The sequence below is a fragment of the Cyprinus carpio genome, chromosome A4 (genome assembly GCF_018340385.1).
Source record: "Cyprinus carpio isolate SPL01 chromosome A4, ASM1834038v1, whole genome shotgun sequence".
Taxonomy (NCBI): domain Eukaryota; kingdom Metazoa; phylum Chordata; class Actinopteri; order Cypriniformes; family Cyprinidae; genus Cyprinus; species Cyprinus carpio.
Genome location: NC_056575.1, coordinates 7157255 through 7171314, shown reverse-complemented (window position 1 = coordinate 7171314; position 14060 = coordinate 7157255). Strand labels below are relative to the sequence as shown.

Genomic DNA, 14060 nt, shown 5'->3' with positions numbered 1-14060 from the left:
TTTGAATTATTCCTTCTCAAAATTGTGTTGCAAAAGAATTCATTTTAATATATAACATGCAAGATTTGTATACTGAATCAATTATGGTTCCAAAACCAAAGTTTTCAGTGTAGCAATAAAGTACCTGGTGTTTGGTCTTATCCAGTACAAACCAACGTGGTTTCCAAGGTTTCAGCAAAGCGCCTCTTTTGTATAAAATACCCTCAAAGCTCCTACATCAAAAAAATAAATAAAAATAACATATAAAAAAATATATATAATATATATATATATATATTACATATCTATATTTATTAGAGATTTAAGAGATGTTCTAACATTTAAACATTCAAATTAGACAGATGCGTTTAGCATTTAAAACTACAGTAAAGAGCATTCTGTAAATTCTTTTATGATATTCTTTTTGAGTTCATATAAAAAATATTATTTATGAATATAATTATTATAAAACATTATATACATTATTTATGATAAAATATAATATTTATAAAATAGGCCAATGTACATAATTTTTTAAAAATATGTTAATACATTAATATAATAATTGCAAACATTTGTTGTTTTTACACAATTGGACCATTTAAAATTAACTAGTGAAGCCTAAAAAAATATAAAAAATTTGGAAAGAAAAAAACCAACACAATTTACACTTTATGTTATACATTCATATAAATAAATTTTAACCTGAAATTTGATTTCATGCATCAAATACCCAATTAAGCTAGATGACAACATCAAAGTGTTTCATTTATACAACCATAACTAAAGATGAAAATGTATGAAGAATGTGTTCACAGACCTGTTCTCGCTCTCAGTGCTCTGGAACTGGCTGTAGAGTGTGCTGGTACTGGGTCGACCAGCTGCAGGAGTGGATGTGGCGCTGACTTCGCAGTCTAGTGTCAGGTTGATGGTGGAGCCGACCCCACTCTGCTGCAGATACACTCCCTGAGAGCACCGCTGGTGACTCAGATTAGACGACATGAGCAGAGGGCTGGAGAAGGAGTGCTGGGGAAAGAGAAACAAAATATTAATACACCATCCCATTAGTAATTTGCAGATAAAGGTAAGATGGTAATTGATATCTTACCCTGCTCTCTAGTCTGGACTCAACCCGTTGGGCTGACTTAATCTTGTCCCATGTGTCCTTCCATTTTTCCGTAGGTTGTCCCAACTCAGTTTCCAGGTTCTGCACATCCTGAATTGATATATTAAAAAGACCATAAGGATTGATGTCTGAAGAAAATAATTTTGTTATAATAAGAGATTCTGCTTTATTCCTAACCTGCAAGAGTTTGGTGATAGCATCAGGCAGTAATTTACTGACGCTGTCATAGCAAGGCCAGACGATCATCCGCTGGGACTTGGGGGCCGTCGTCTCCTGTCTATCACCGGCTTCCTCCTGTGGCTTCTCCGGCCGACCCCGCACTAATTCCCAGTCAAAGGACGGACCCTCAGAAAGCGTTTCCTCTGTGTAAAAGTCCCAAACCTTCAAGTTGGAGATAAAACTGTAGGGCTTCAAGACCTACAAGACAAAAGGAAGGCAAGTTACAGAAACCAACCAACAGAGGGCACTAGAGTCATTTAGTCACTTCCTTTCAGGTTACCTAAAGAACAATGCTCTAAAACTAACTAAAAGTATTAGAACAAAATTAGAAAGTTACCTCCTCCTCCTCAGGTGAAAACATGTAGTTGTAGAATATGGGGGTCTTCTTGTTGAGCCGGTCAATGTAATCCCAGACAGACTTGCACACCTGAGGGTTCTTCCTCTCACCTTTTTCCTCATACAAGACACCTGCACAGACAGTACATTGGGATAGGGCCAAACAGGGTTTAATGATTGAATACTATGAATAAGCTTCCCGTAAGGTATCACATGACTTTTGACAGCATTACACAATGAGAATACAATAACATGAAAGAAGACTCGATCACAATGTCATTACGAGTCATGATGACAGTTGATATTATGCAGCATTTAATACGTTGTCGATTAATTTGTTGGTTGGCAATTTAGACTCACCAAGCTCGATGCGCTCATAGTCTGAATCCAGCAGGAAGGTGCGGAAGCGGTTGGAGACGTAGTGGTAGGCTAGGAACTTCAGATAGTACTGACTGAACTCAAACTCCATGGGGAACTGTAGATGGATCTGTTGGGAAAATGAGCAGAGGGAAGAATACTGAAATATAACATCTACCAGATCTTAAGCTCAAGAACAATTTATTATATTTGCTTGCATTAAACATAGATTCTAGACCAAGGAAAACCAATATCAGACTACTGAAATCAAATTGAAAATGTCCAACACCACAAGCCATAATAGAAGCCTATATAAAAGTATACATGACAAAAAAAAAAAAAAAAAAAACGAGCCCAAGACTGAACCTTGTGGGACACCTAAGCAGTTAATCTGTAAATTATTATTTATGATTTATTAAATTATTAATTATTAATTTTGATCAATCAGAACAGTATTAATGAAAGTATTTACAAACGGTGGAGTCCTAGTGTTCAAGTAAAAGCCATTTCAAAGGAACAGACAATAGAGTGGGCAAGTTTTCTTCTTCCAAATTGCCTTATCAGTGGGAAGGACATAAGAAACAAGATCTCCTGGATTTCGAGAAGCTTAATCGAGTTCATTGTGTAAGAGATAATCATCTTTGATTTCTTGTTAAATCCAGATTCAGTGTTCTGAAATCCCACCATTAAGAAATCTCATTCTTTAAACGTGTGGGGAAAGAAAGTCTGTCCTTATCTTCAGGGTGAATTAGCCAGATAAGGCTTGTGCAATCCGGATGAGTTATAGTAAGGTATCTCATCTTCGAAGGTGTGGTCCATTTAGAGTGACAAAGCAGGAAGTTGGGACAAGTATGTGTACATCAGCATGTATTAACAAGCTGCCTTTCTGTACCTGCTCATACTATCACCAATCATGTAAGGTTTATTTTTCCCTTTCTTTGGACAAGACCTTCCTAGAAAGTGGTGAATGCTCCTTATCATAGTCATAGATGCAAGTTTTACAGTGCATGAGATAAGAACTTTCCAGAAATAGATTTAAACATCTCCACAGAAAAACTGAATAAAGAATGCATGCAAACAAGCAAACCTTCCTACATGCAATAATGCCATGCATTTGAGTGTACAAAGAAAATGGTGAAACATTAGAATTGCTCAAAAAAAAAAAAAAAAAAACGTAAACACTTGCATACATCATGAATGCAAGTGCATGTACATTTACTTGGGGCGCAAGATAAATATCGGCCGATAATTAATCCGCATCTCGTCAGTAAAGCCGGTTCTCTAATCAGCAGTAAATTCAATCAGGTGCTGATTTCACATAGAGCAGCGTTTACTACACGGATCCGATGTTAACTGACAAGCTGCGCAAATCCAGTAAATTCCATCAGGTGCTGATTTCACGTTGAGTCAGTTAACAACGGCTCTGTGTAGTAACAGCTGCTCTATGTGAAATCAGCACCTGATTGAATTTACCGCTGATTAGATAACCGGGTTTTACTGACGCGATGCGCATTAATTATCGGCCGCTATTTACCGTGCACCCCTGCATTTACTAATAGTGATTATTACCCGCAACCCTGGTCTCTGGCTGTTGACGCCGGCCACTGGAAAAACCCATATCAGACAGCCACCACTACACATACCTGGTGCACACAGTCAAGGAACTGTAGGAAGACAGGTGTGAATCCGCTGCTCTGGCTTGCTAGCGTCTGAGCTCCACGGTGGCTGAATCGATGACCAAATGACAACCACTCTTTCTCCACAAGCAGTCTGAAGCCATCAATCGTTCGGTAGTACGGATCCGACAGAAGTTGCACCAGGGACACAACCTATATCCACCAACACAGCATTAATGCACACATGGACAAAAATCAATGGCAGGTGGAGCTCATGCATGTTTAGGTGTTTGTCCTACCTGTGTTGTGACATCCCAGCCATCTTCCAAACTAACCATGACGGAGGAACCATTGTCCAGGAGTTCCACAACAAGAACGGACACCTGTAGAACCCTGTGAAGCTATGGTACACAAACCATAATAAACATCAAGAATATGAAAAATTGTAGCACAAACTGACCAATACACTTTATTTTTTTAAGTGTTAATTCAACCCAATTAAAAGGGGAAAAGGGGTAAGGTACCAGATTCATCCACTCCGACTCCTCCAGGCAGCGGTGAAAGGTCATGTTTGGTTCAGTGTTGGATATGGAAGGCACACAGGCTTTCATCAGCTTCTTGAAACTGTTCTTGACCTGCCGTACATCAAAGACCTCGATGGGCACCACCTCCCACTGCTGGAAGGAGTCCTGCTTTCCACCCTGAACACAACAACAAGAGGGCTTAGCTTGAGCACCCACAATTCAATACTGCAATTAATGTTTAATTAAATTCAGAATCTAGGAATACTGTATAGAGTGGAAAGAACTTAATATTGTTAATATTATTATTAATAATAAATTTTTTAGTTCTTTAAATAATGACTTGCATTAAAATAAAAACATAAAATTATTATTATTAGCAGAGGTATAAATATTTATTGATTTAAATAAAATTATCATCACTATTACTATTATAACAAAACGATGCACTCCACTGTGCTGAGTGAGAAACTTTCTGTTTCCCACGTATTAAGTCATGATTACGAGCTAGCTGCATTAAAATTATTTGTTATTTGTTGAAAGAATAAAATGTAATATTCCACTTCTTGATAACCATAAACATTTACCGCCCATATATAAATTTTTTTTGACTCTGTTATGTTTATTTTTCTGAAGTAAATAACGTTATGTGACTATTCACAAGCTTTTAATTATGGTATAAATGCTTGGAAATAATATGTAACGTTTTAAATCGCAATAAGCTTTGGGCTTTATTACTTTATTATAACACAAAGCCTCAGCCTTCTTTCAATTTTAAGATAAAATACAAACAATAAATGTTTTTTACGCTCTTTAATTTGTAGTGAGATAATCACCTCCTTTCAAGCGGCATGTGAATCAAATATATTTTCCTGTTTAATATTTGCAGCACGAAATAAAAACGAATAAATATTTGAGTGAAAAAAAACAGAACAATTTAATACAAACGAGTGTCTCGTGAAATAAATCAGTATATATCAGTATACAGGTGTAATATATTCACTTTTACGTCATGCAATGTAACATTATTTTATTAATGTAATTTTGACTTTATTCCTAAAATATTATGACGCTAATCTTATCTATTTTTTTTTTTTGAGAATGATAAACTGATCAAAAATGCTCAACTCGCTGTCTTGTGCTGGCCGCTTTTTAGGCTATTTAAAAAAATCTAACAAACATAAAATATTCCAAGTTTAAGTATTTAAGCTAATAACCTTGAGCTGGGACTTGTCACCAATGATGTAAAGGTACGCTCTCTGTGGGCGAAGGAAATAGGTCTCAGATGGGCCTCCATTAGCCTGGGGGGATTCTTTCCCAGCCAGCCTGTTCCCCACATCAGGGTTATACGTGCTGAGCCGCCCACTACCACGAATACTGCCCCACTTTCCTGGGAAAAACAAAGACCAATGGCGATCATTCACTGATGGAGAACAGGCAATTAATTCTGCTTTGTGGAATCATTAGTGTGTGAATTTGCATGTTTATTTGGGGATTGGTGTAGAGAATTTGTGATTTCTACAAGCACATTATAGACAAACAGGACAATGACTGTTTGGTAGATCACATGCAAAGAGATGGTCATCACATCCTCACAAACAATAGAATCAAATCAAACAGACATGATGGTCAATGATTAGTTAGCACAGGAAAGAGGATGATAACACTACATGGACACTTAGTGCTCAAACTCGCTAGTGTCGTTGTCGAGAAATTTGACTGGTTAGATTTGAGAGCAGGGGCAGGCCTACTGTACCTCTAGGTGAGTTGCGGGCCTTGACTGAAACTCTAGGCTGAGAGAGGGAGATGACCCTTGCCCTCTGACCCAGCGCTAAGGTCAGATGACATAAAAATGCCCATTACTATCAGCAAACAAAAGTGGGCAGCTATTTCAGCAAAATAAATGAACATTAGCATAAGCCAATTCAAAAATGCACACAACGACTTCCTCTGTCATGTGGGACTGGATGTCAAAAATTATATTTGAATAAAGAACTTATAAATGTTTGGGAACAGAGAAATGGATGGTGGGTTAAGTCATGAGCATATTAAAAACACACACTCACCTCCTCGACTGAAGGTTCCTGGCACGTCCTCTTTAGTCCCAATGACTTGTTTCATTAAAGCTCCTATTTTAGGCTGCCTCAGCTTGTCTGATGAGTCTGAGGCCCAAGAATAACACACAGATTACACATTAGGGGGTAAATATCACAAGTGAATTCTTAAGGTACATCTAATTATGTGACATGGTCGCTATTGTTAGGGCTGAGTAAGGTTAAGGTTAAAGGTTAGAGTCAGGGTCTGACCTGAGCTGCTCATGTGTGAGGAAGTGAAGCCGCTGAGTGTGTTCCTCCCACTGGCTTCGCTGTACGAGGGCATGGAGCTGATGATGGCTTGCAGATACTTCTCTTGCTCCAGACTGGTGGAGTCGGCCTGGGACGGGCCTGAAACCAAAACACAAACATGTTTACTGTTATACCAAAAATATGCTCTGGTTGATCTCGTCCTGTTCTAATCTGCTTTAAGTGGCCTAGTGGTTAGAGAGCTCGGCTTAAGTTTGAATGCATAAAAGTGTCTGCAAAAAGCAGATATAATAAATAGATATTTACCAGTGTTGTTATAGTTAACGAAAATGAAATAAAGCAAAAATACAAAATAAAATATTCTATGAAAAACTTAAAATTAAGTGTAACTACTAAAATTACTAAAAATAAAGCTAAAAAAAACAAATAAAAAGCACATTACACAATTACTAAAACTTAGACTGCAAGTATGATCAAATTCAAAGTATATTTATTGAAATATATAATACAATATAGTGTACATTTATATAATTATTTAAAATATCTAATTATTTATTTAAAAAACATTTCTATGTAAGAGAATAGCTGCTTTAGGCTGTTTACACGACAACGATGTAATCAAAAACTGAAAAGTTTTTCCCTTGCATTTTTAAAAAGTTTCACATATACAAGTTTTTAAAATGATTTGTGTTTACACACATCCGCGAAAACAGCCAAAAACGCTGTATTATGTTATGCCAGGCCAGTAGTTGGCGCTGTCACCTTGTTAGTAAACAGTACCTGTAGGGAAGTGACGATTATATGATGAATATGATGCGTCTCTGCTGTTGGTTGTAATATTGGTGAAGTAAATCCACACTTTGCTGAAGAAGCGTTAGCAAACTCTTGAGCAGCAACAACAGTATCATGTACTCCGCCATTGTTGTGTGTATGTTTGTTCGCGCTTGCCTTTAAAATCAACAGGTACTGCGCATGTCTACATACCTAACACGTACAACGCACGTGCATGACGTTACCATTTTCAAAGATTCCCGTATTGGGTGTTTACACGAAAACGATAACGGTGGCGTTTTCAAAAACTTGCTCTTTGAAACCCGTTTTCAAAAATATGTGTTTTCAGTCACCAAAACGCCGTTGTTGTGTAAACGAACAGGCAAAACACATTAAAAGTTTCCCGGTTTTGTCTGAAAACGTTGTCCTGTAAACAGCCCCTAAATCTCTTTTTTTGTTGATTTTGCTTCTGGTTCTGACCTGCAGTGGGTGCATTGGGTGATTTGAAGAATCCCACGACGCCTTTAGCATGCAGGCCGGCTGAGCGCAGCAGCACAGCTTTGGTGCGCGAGTTCCTCCAGCACACCACAGGGAAGCGGTTCTGCCGGTAGCAGCGGCAGATGCGCTGGATGGTGGAATCGGGGATGCTCTGAGGCACGATCAGTAACCCTGGATAACTGAAACACACAAAAACACAGGCAATGATATTTGGGTATAACTGCTATACTAATGATATGGTTTAGCATTGTTTGAATTTTTGTTCCAGAGAAATCTGGAACTCACCTTCGGCAGACTGTGTACACCCGGTTGACGGTGGAGATCCGGAAGGGTTCGTTTTTAGAGCGTGTCAGGCTGTTGCTGAGCGTTCCCAGTCCCAGCCGCTGGTAGTCCCGACAGCAGGCCCGCTCGACCACATTACTCATGGTCTGCCGGTCTGACGAGCGGATGGTGGAGGACAGCGTGAGCGAACTCTGATCCGGTTCTTCAGACACTGCTCAGTCAGAAAAGTTGCATTATATTATATTATATAATCACATATTAGCCATCACAAACGTCAGTCTATCAGTTGTAAATGCATGTGTTTTTGCATTTTTCTTACCAGAGATCTCATCCTCATCCATCTCTGACTGCAAACTGCTGCGGTTTTCCCAGGTCGGTGGAGAATACTTCTTTCGGGTTACATTTTGACGCCCAATGGTCCTCTTCGCGGTTTTAACCAGGTTTTTAGACAGCGTTCTAAAAGAAACAGCAGCTCAGACATTTTAATCACTTGAAAAATCAGATTTAAGTCATGTTTAGGACTTTTAAGAGAGAGACAATTTCTTAATTGTTACATTTGTGTATACACATACGCTATTTCTTTAAAACATATGTACATTAATATTTAAATATATGATCATCTCAAATTGAATATTCAGGACAAATATAAATAATAATTTTAAAAGTTAAATAATAAATTAAGTGTTTTATAATAAAAAAATTCACATGTAATGCAGTGAATCATGTTTGTGTATAAATATCAAGGACTTTACAAGCCTAGAGCGAAGACTTGCCATTTAAATACATAACATGTCTGAGCTGTTATCATGGTGAATTTTACAAAAATGTTAAAAGCTGCTGATGATTGGTCCTGCCCTCAAGAGCGTCATAGAACTGAACCACATCTGAGTTTGCCATGACACCCATTTGCTGCTAATGCAGGGTCTCAATGAAAGAGTCTTTGCAATTTCCACTACTGAATAATTCACGGCTTCTCAGTGCCACCACACGCTATTTCTTTTCCCCTCTCTCTCTCGGTTTTTAACCAGTGCTACTGGGACACATGACCCAAACAGGAAGAGACTGGATCAAGAAAGAAGTTGCATGTGTGTGTGAGAGAAAGAGGGTGGAAATATAGAAATGGTCTACTGGGAGCCGTGTCACACAAACTCTGACAAACACATCTGCATATTTAAAGAGGAAGATCCCTCTCCCTAGACCTGCATCCAACCAGTTCTTACCTTAGCGACTGGTTCTTGTCCTTGGTCTTGTGCTCCACCACCAGCTTTGCCGACTGACCCACGGTGAAGGCAAACGTGCCCTGGACGTGCTGTGGGTATCTGAGCTTATGCATGTGCTTCCTGAACACTTCCGCCAGATCTGATGCCACCTCCTCATCAAAGCCGATCTTCATCAGCTACGAGAGAGAGCAAAAATTTAATAACTGGTAAAGAGTAAAGGCTTGATCAATTTTCAATGCTTCTGAACCACAAATAAAAATATTTTAATAAAATAAAATTAAATATTTGCAAACTTTTTTTTGCACCAAAACCCAAATAGAGTTTTTTTTGCCATCCAAAAATCCTTAATATCCATTTAAAAAAATAAAAACATTTAAAAAGTACAAATTAATGATTTAACTTATAATGAAGTAATAGTAAATATATAATGAACTGAATGGAAAGCGTTCTTGTGATTTATGTATTGTGAGTAATGGAGTAACAAATAAAGATCAGGTGATACCCAATACCTGAAAGGTGCAGGAACGCAGCAGGAGAATCTCCTGGAAGAACTGATCCACGGAAGGTTTAACAGAGATCTGCTTCTCTTTCGTGAGGGAAGCGATGGGGAAGGAGCGGGTGACCACTTGCTCTCCAACTGCACAATACAACCATGCATGGCAAAATTAAGCGTACATACAAAAAGGCTTTTTGTGTAAAAGGCACATTGATTTTCATTTTCAAAATTTCAAAGCATGAGCACAGAGTCAAGTTAGTGAGAAAATTGCTTCAGACAAGCAGGAAATTTCTATAATTCATGACCACCAGCATCCCAACTGCACAACTGCAGAGACTTTACCAAAGTGAGCTGCTCTGAACTAATTCTGAAAATCGACCCCAGTGTGAAGCTGTACCATTAGGGTCGGTGGGCGTGCCCTTGAAGATGAGGCGGTAGGTAGTGAGGTAGATGGCTCCCTCGGCAGGTAACAGAGGCGGACCACCCATCAAACCCGAGGCTTCCTCTCGGCCGTCTGCTATAAGGTGCACCCGCATGCCGTCCATCACAAACTCCTCACCGGGGAGCAGCGTTGGTCTCAAAAGCTTGGGCTGGAGTCAGAGAGACAGAAAGAGAAAAATAAAGAGGAAACAGGGAAGTCAGTATATCTCATGTGTGAGTTGCTCAAGTATGAAATTCATACCACACTTGACTGCAAACATGCAGAATGCTTCAAGAGATCAAGAACTGAAGGAAATTGATCATTCAATTCACAAAAACACACAGCAAAGGTGCATTTCCTCGTGGTCACTTTGACATTTCTTAAGCATATAAAGACACTTTTAGTCTAATGAACCAAATTCAGCAGAAAGCTTCAGGTCAAGATGAAACTGAATGTGCGATGTGATTTATTTCAGAGTAAAACAGGATATTCAATCAAGTGTGACTGGTTTCATCCACTGGGAACTGATTAGATCATGAAATGTGGGTGCTACATAAGAGATCACAAATGTAATGCTTCGTTATCAAATTTATCGTTATTTTCTATCATTGCAAATTATATGAACAAAAACTGGATACAAATTATTTTAATTTAATTATATTACATAATTTACTTACCTTATTTTTTTATATTAAATTACCCTTTTTTTAAATTACCCATTTTAAATTATATTACTTTTTATATATTACTATTTTATTTTTAACTAAATTACCATTCTTTTAAAATTATTTTTTACTTAAATTGCCCATTTTGCATTTAATTGCTTAGTGTTTAAATTATTATATTTTAGCCTGCATTAACAAAACAGTATATATAAACAGCGTGTAATATTTTGATGAAAGATTACCAAAAGACAAACATTTTATATAACATGCACTGAAGGATCATGCACAACAGGACAGTTTACATGTTGACTTAAAGCATGGGATACTTGGATAAGTGTATTTATAATTTGGATGTAAAACATTCTGTCCCACAGTTCTTCCAATTCAATTTCATATGTCCAGAAATGCCAGAAGCAACATTTTCTTCTGGGAAAATTAGCCTGTTTATTCCACTGAGCATCTTTTTCCCAAATAAACAAATGCATTACGAGTCAAAAAAACAGTGAAGCGAGGCCAATTTCTCCATCTAGACCCAAATGTTCTCTAGATGCTTATGCAAGAGCAAGTTTGATCACATTAAGTCCTGAGATTCTAAATGATTTACATGAACATCTACCTCAATGAATCTACCTCATTAACAAAAATGTTCTCCCCTGGAATGGCATGAGGGTAAGTATACTTTAAGTAATAAAATAAAATAAAATAAAATAAAATAAAATAAAATAAAATAAAATAAAATAAAATAAAAGTTGAAAAATAAATTAAATTAAATACAAATACTACATTAAATAAATACGTTTAAATAAAAACTTTCATTTTAGGGTGAAGATAAGTTTTTATTTAATTAAGGTGAATAAAAAACAAATGATTTCGATAATTATAAAATTATCGAAAGAGTCAAACATATCTGGAATGACATGAGGGAGAGTAAATGAAGATAATTTATAAATTAAAATAAAATAAATGACATACGTGTGAGGTAAAAGAAAATCATTTTTGTTTGGGTGAACTATCCCTTTAAGACTGCAATGAGGTTATATATAGGAACAAGTGGATTGTGCAATACAACGGAAATGCCTTCGATGTCAAAACATATTAAATAAACCATGAAGGCTTTGCTAGGGCGTTGTGATAATATTGTACAAAGATCCTTGATAAAATCAAACCTTTGTGTTAAAGGAAAGCACAGCAGAACGTCAGACTAAAGTGTGCTCAAAACAGCAGGCCAATAAGACCAGCATGCATCACTCAGGCCACGGTCAGTGAGGCAGTGCGGTCACGCAGACGTACCCTGCCGTGGCAGTCATGGGTGGAGGGGTTGAAGTGGGATGTGAGTGGATCTGCCTGGTTTTCTACACTGCACTTCCTGTCCAGCGGAACATAAAACAATGAGTTGGTTACCTTTTGGATGGGCGGCAGTCGTTTGCTCTCCCTGTGAACCGCCTCCAATGTCTCAATATGCATCTGAACGATGTCTAAAAGAGAAACAGCATACTAACATTTAAAAAAACTGCATTTATAAGAAAGACTAATTGAGCAATATTCAGACACATTCTGATGGCTTCACAGTCAAATCTCTTTTACCTGGTATCATTATGTGAAGGGACTTCAGGTGTTCATTGGTCACACCGCTCTCGTTGCACACTTTGTCAACAAAACGGTTGATGAACCGAATGACAGAGTTCGCAACATCCGAGCTCTCGGCATCCTCAAAGCCGCTCTCTGTGTCGTAGCTTTCTGCCATGCTGCCGGCAATACTGGACAAGCAAAAAACTAAATTAGTGGGCTTTTTTTTCTTTATTTTACTTGTTTCTTTTCTTTTATGTTATGTTATTTTATTTGTAAGTCTTTGTGTGCACACACAGCAGCACACACCTGTTAGTGACGTAGCTGTTGCTGACGCTCTCCAAGTCTCCCAGGCCGGTGTTGCGGAGCAGGCGGTTCTTGCTGGTGTCGAGCGGCAGCAGCAGGTAACTCATGCGGTTGGCATAGTGGATGGCCTGACTGAAAACCGTGCTCTCTTCCTTCTGAACGCGCTCCTGCTGCTGCTCTTTGCTCAGCGTGGGCCACAGACGGCTCTGCTCGGACGCCAACTCCAGGGCGCTCAGCCGCTTCTGACCACCAACGCCCTCCCCATCCTGAAAGAAGCAGAGGTCAAAGGTCAAATGCAAGGGGCAGCAGTAAAAAAAAAAAAAAAAAATTTTATATATTCGCTATGTTCAAAAGTTTGGGGCAGATAAGATGTTTTAGAAAGAATTCTCTTATGTACATCATAGCTACACTTATGTGATATAAATGAATGTAAAACAGTAATATTGTGAAATATTATTACAACTGAACTGTTTTCTATTTTAATAGATTTTAAATGATGTCAAAGCTGAATTTTCAGCATCATTACTCCCTTGTTCAGTGTCACATGGTCCTTCAGAAATCATTTGCTGCTCGAGAAACATTTCTTCTTATTGCATTGCAAGTTCAAAATCATTTATTTGAAATATGAAACTTCTGTAACATTATAAATATGTCACTTTTGATCAATTTAATGAATCCTTTCTGAATAAATCTTACTGAACTTTTGAATGGTAGTGTAAAGTTTCTTTAAATTTAAGGTAATATTTTAAAATAACTAACGAAAAACATGAATAGAATAGAATAGAATAGAATAGAATAGAATAGAATAGAATAGAATAGAATTAATTTAAAAAATAAAATAAAATAAAATAAAATAAAATAAAATAAAATAAAATAAATAAAATAAAATAAAATAAAATAAAATAAAATAAAATAAAATAATTTAAATTAAATAATATAAATGAAATTATATTTATGTTCTTTTGTTCCTCCTCATCGTTCTCCAGGTACAGGGCCCGGATGTGTTTCTGAACATCACTGTAAAACATGGCCTCCCAGAACTGCATGTTCGTCCACACCATGTGCTCCTGAACGCAGCAGTAAGCGAACTGAGTGATGCCTCCACCCAGTTTCTGTAACACACACAAACCAGATGCTGTAAACTCACACGCTTAAGTCAGAGAAAAGTCCATCTTTTATCCAGTACTTTTATTAGAACATCACTCATTACTGAACTTCTCAAACCGGTAAAGTATGTCCAGTTAGCCAGTCATTATCACAAAATAAGATGGTTACATTATCTCACTTATTATATGGCTATCTATCTACCAAATACATAAATAAATGTACATGAAATATATATTATAACTGAAATCATTTATTTAAGCTCCAATTAGCT

The 14060-nt window shown here is 37.4% G+C and overlaps 1 protein-coding gene across 1 annotated transcript in view; it reads right to left on the bottom strand.

Annotated features, from left to right (window-relative positions):
* The window catches only part of LOC109063865 (myotubularin-related protein 5-like), a 48302-nt gene that overhangs the window by 2329 nt on the left and 31913 nt on the right, over window positions 1-14060 (bottom strand). The window contains exons 20-42 of the mRNA XM_042749362.1: window positions 13640-13794; window positions 12686-12955; window positions 12395-12567; window positions 12212-12285; window positions 10122-10314; window positions 9738-9865; window positions 9229-9404; window positions 8328-8464; window positions 8012-8219; window positions 7709-7905; window positions 6461-6598; window positions 6221-6316; window positions 5911-5985; window positions 5372-5544; window positions 4158-4334; window positions 3933-4034; window positions 3661-3846; window positions 2021-2147; window positions 1662-1792; window positions 1283-1522; window positions 1088-1195; window positions 800-1005; window positions 125-212 (exon numbers count right to left, since the gene is read on the bottom strand). Of these exons, the coding sequence (XP_042605296.1) occupies window positions 125-212; window positions 800-1005; window positions 1088-1195; window positions 1283-1522; window positions 1662-1792; window positions 2021-2147; window positions 3661-3846; window positions 3933-4034; window positions 4158-4334; window positions 5372-5544; window positions 5911-5985; window positions 6221-6316; window positions 6461-6598; window positions 7709-7905; window positions 8012-8219; window positions 8328-8464; window positions 9229-9404; window positions 9738-9865; window positions 10122-10314; window positions 12212-12285; window positions 12395-12567; window positions 12686-12955; window positions 13640-13794 (3558 nt within the window). The remainder of the gene's footprint in view (window positions 1-124; window positions 213-799; window positions 1006-1087; window positions 1196-1282; window positions 1523-1661; window positions 1793-2020; window positions 2148-3660; window positions 3847-3932; window positions 4035-4157; window positions 4335-5371; window positions 5545-5910; window positions 5986-6220; window positions 6317-6460; window positions 6599-7708; window positions 7906-8011; window positions 8220-8327; window positions 8465-9228; window positions 9405-9737; window positions 9866-10121; window positions 10315-12211; window positions 12286-12394; window positions 12568-12685; window positions 12956-13639; window positions 13795-14060) is intronic.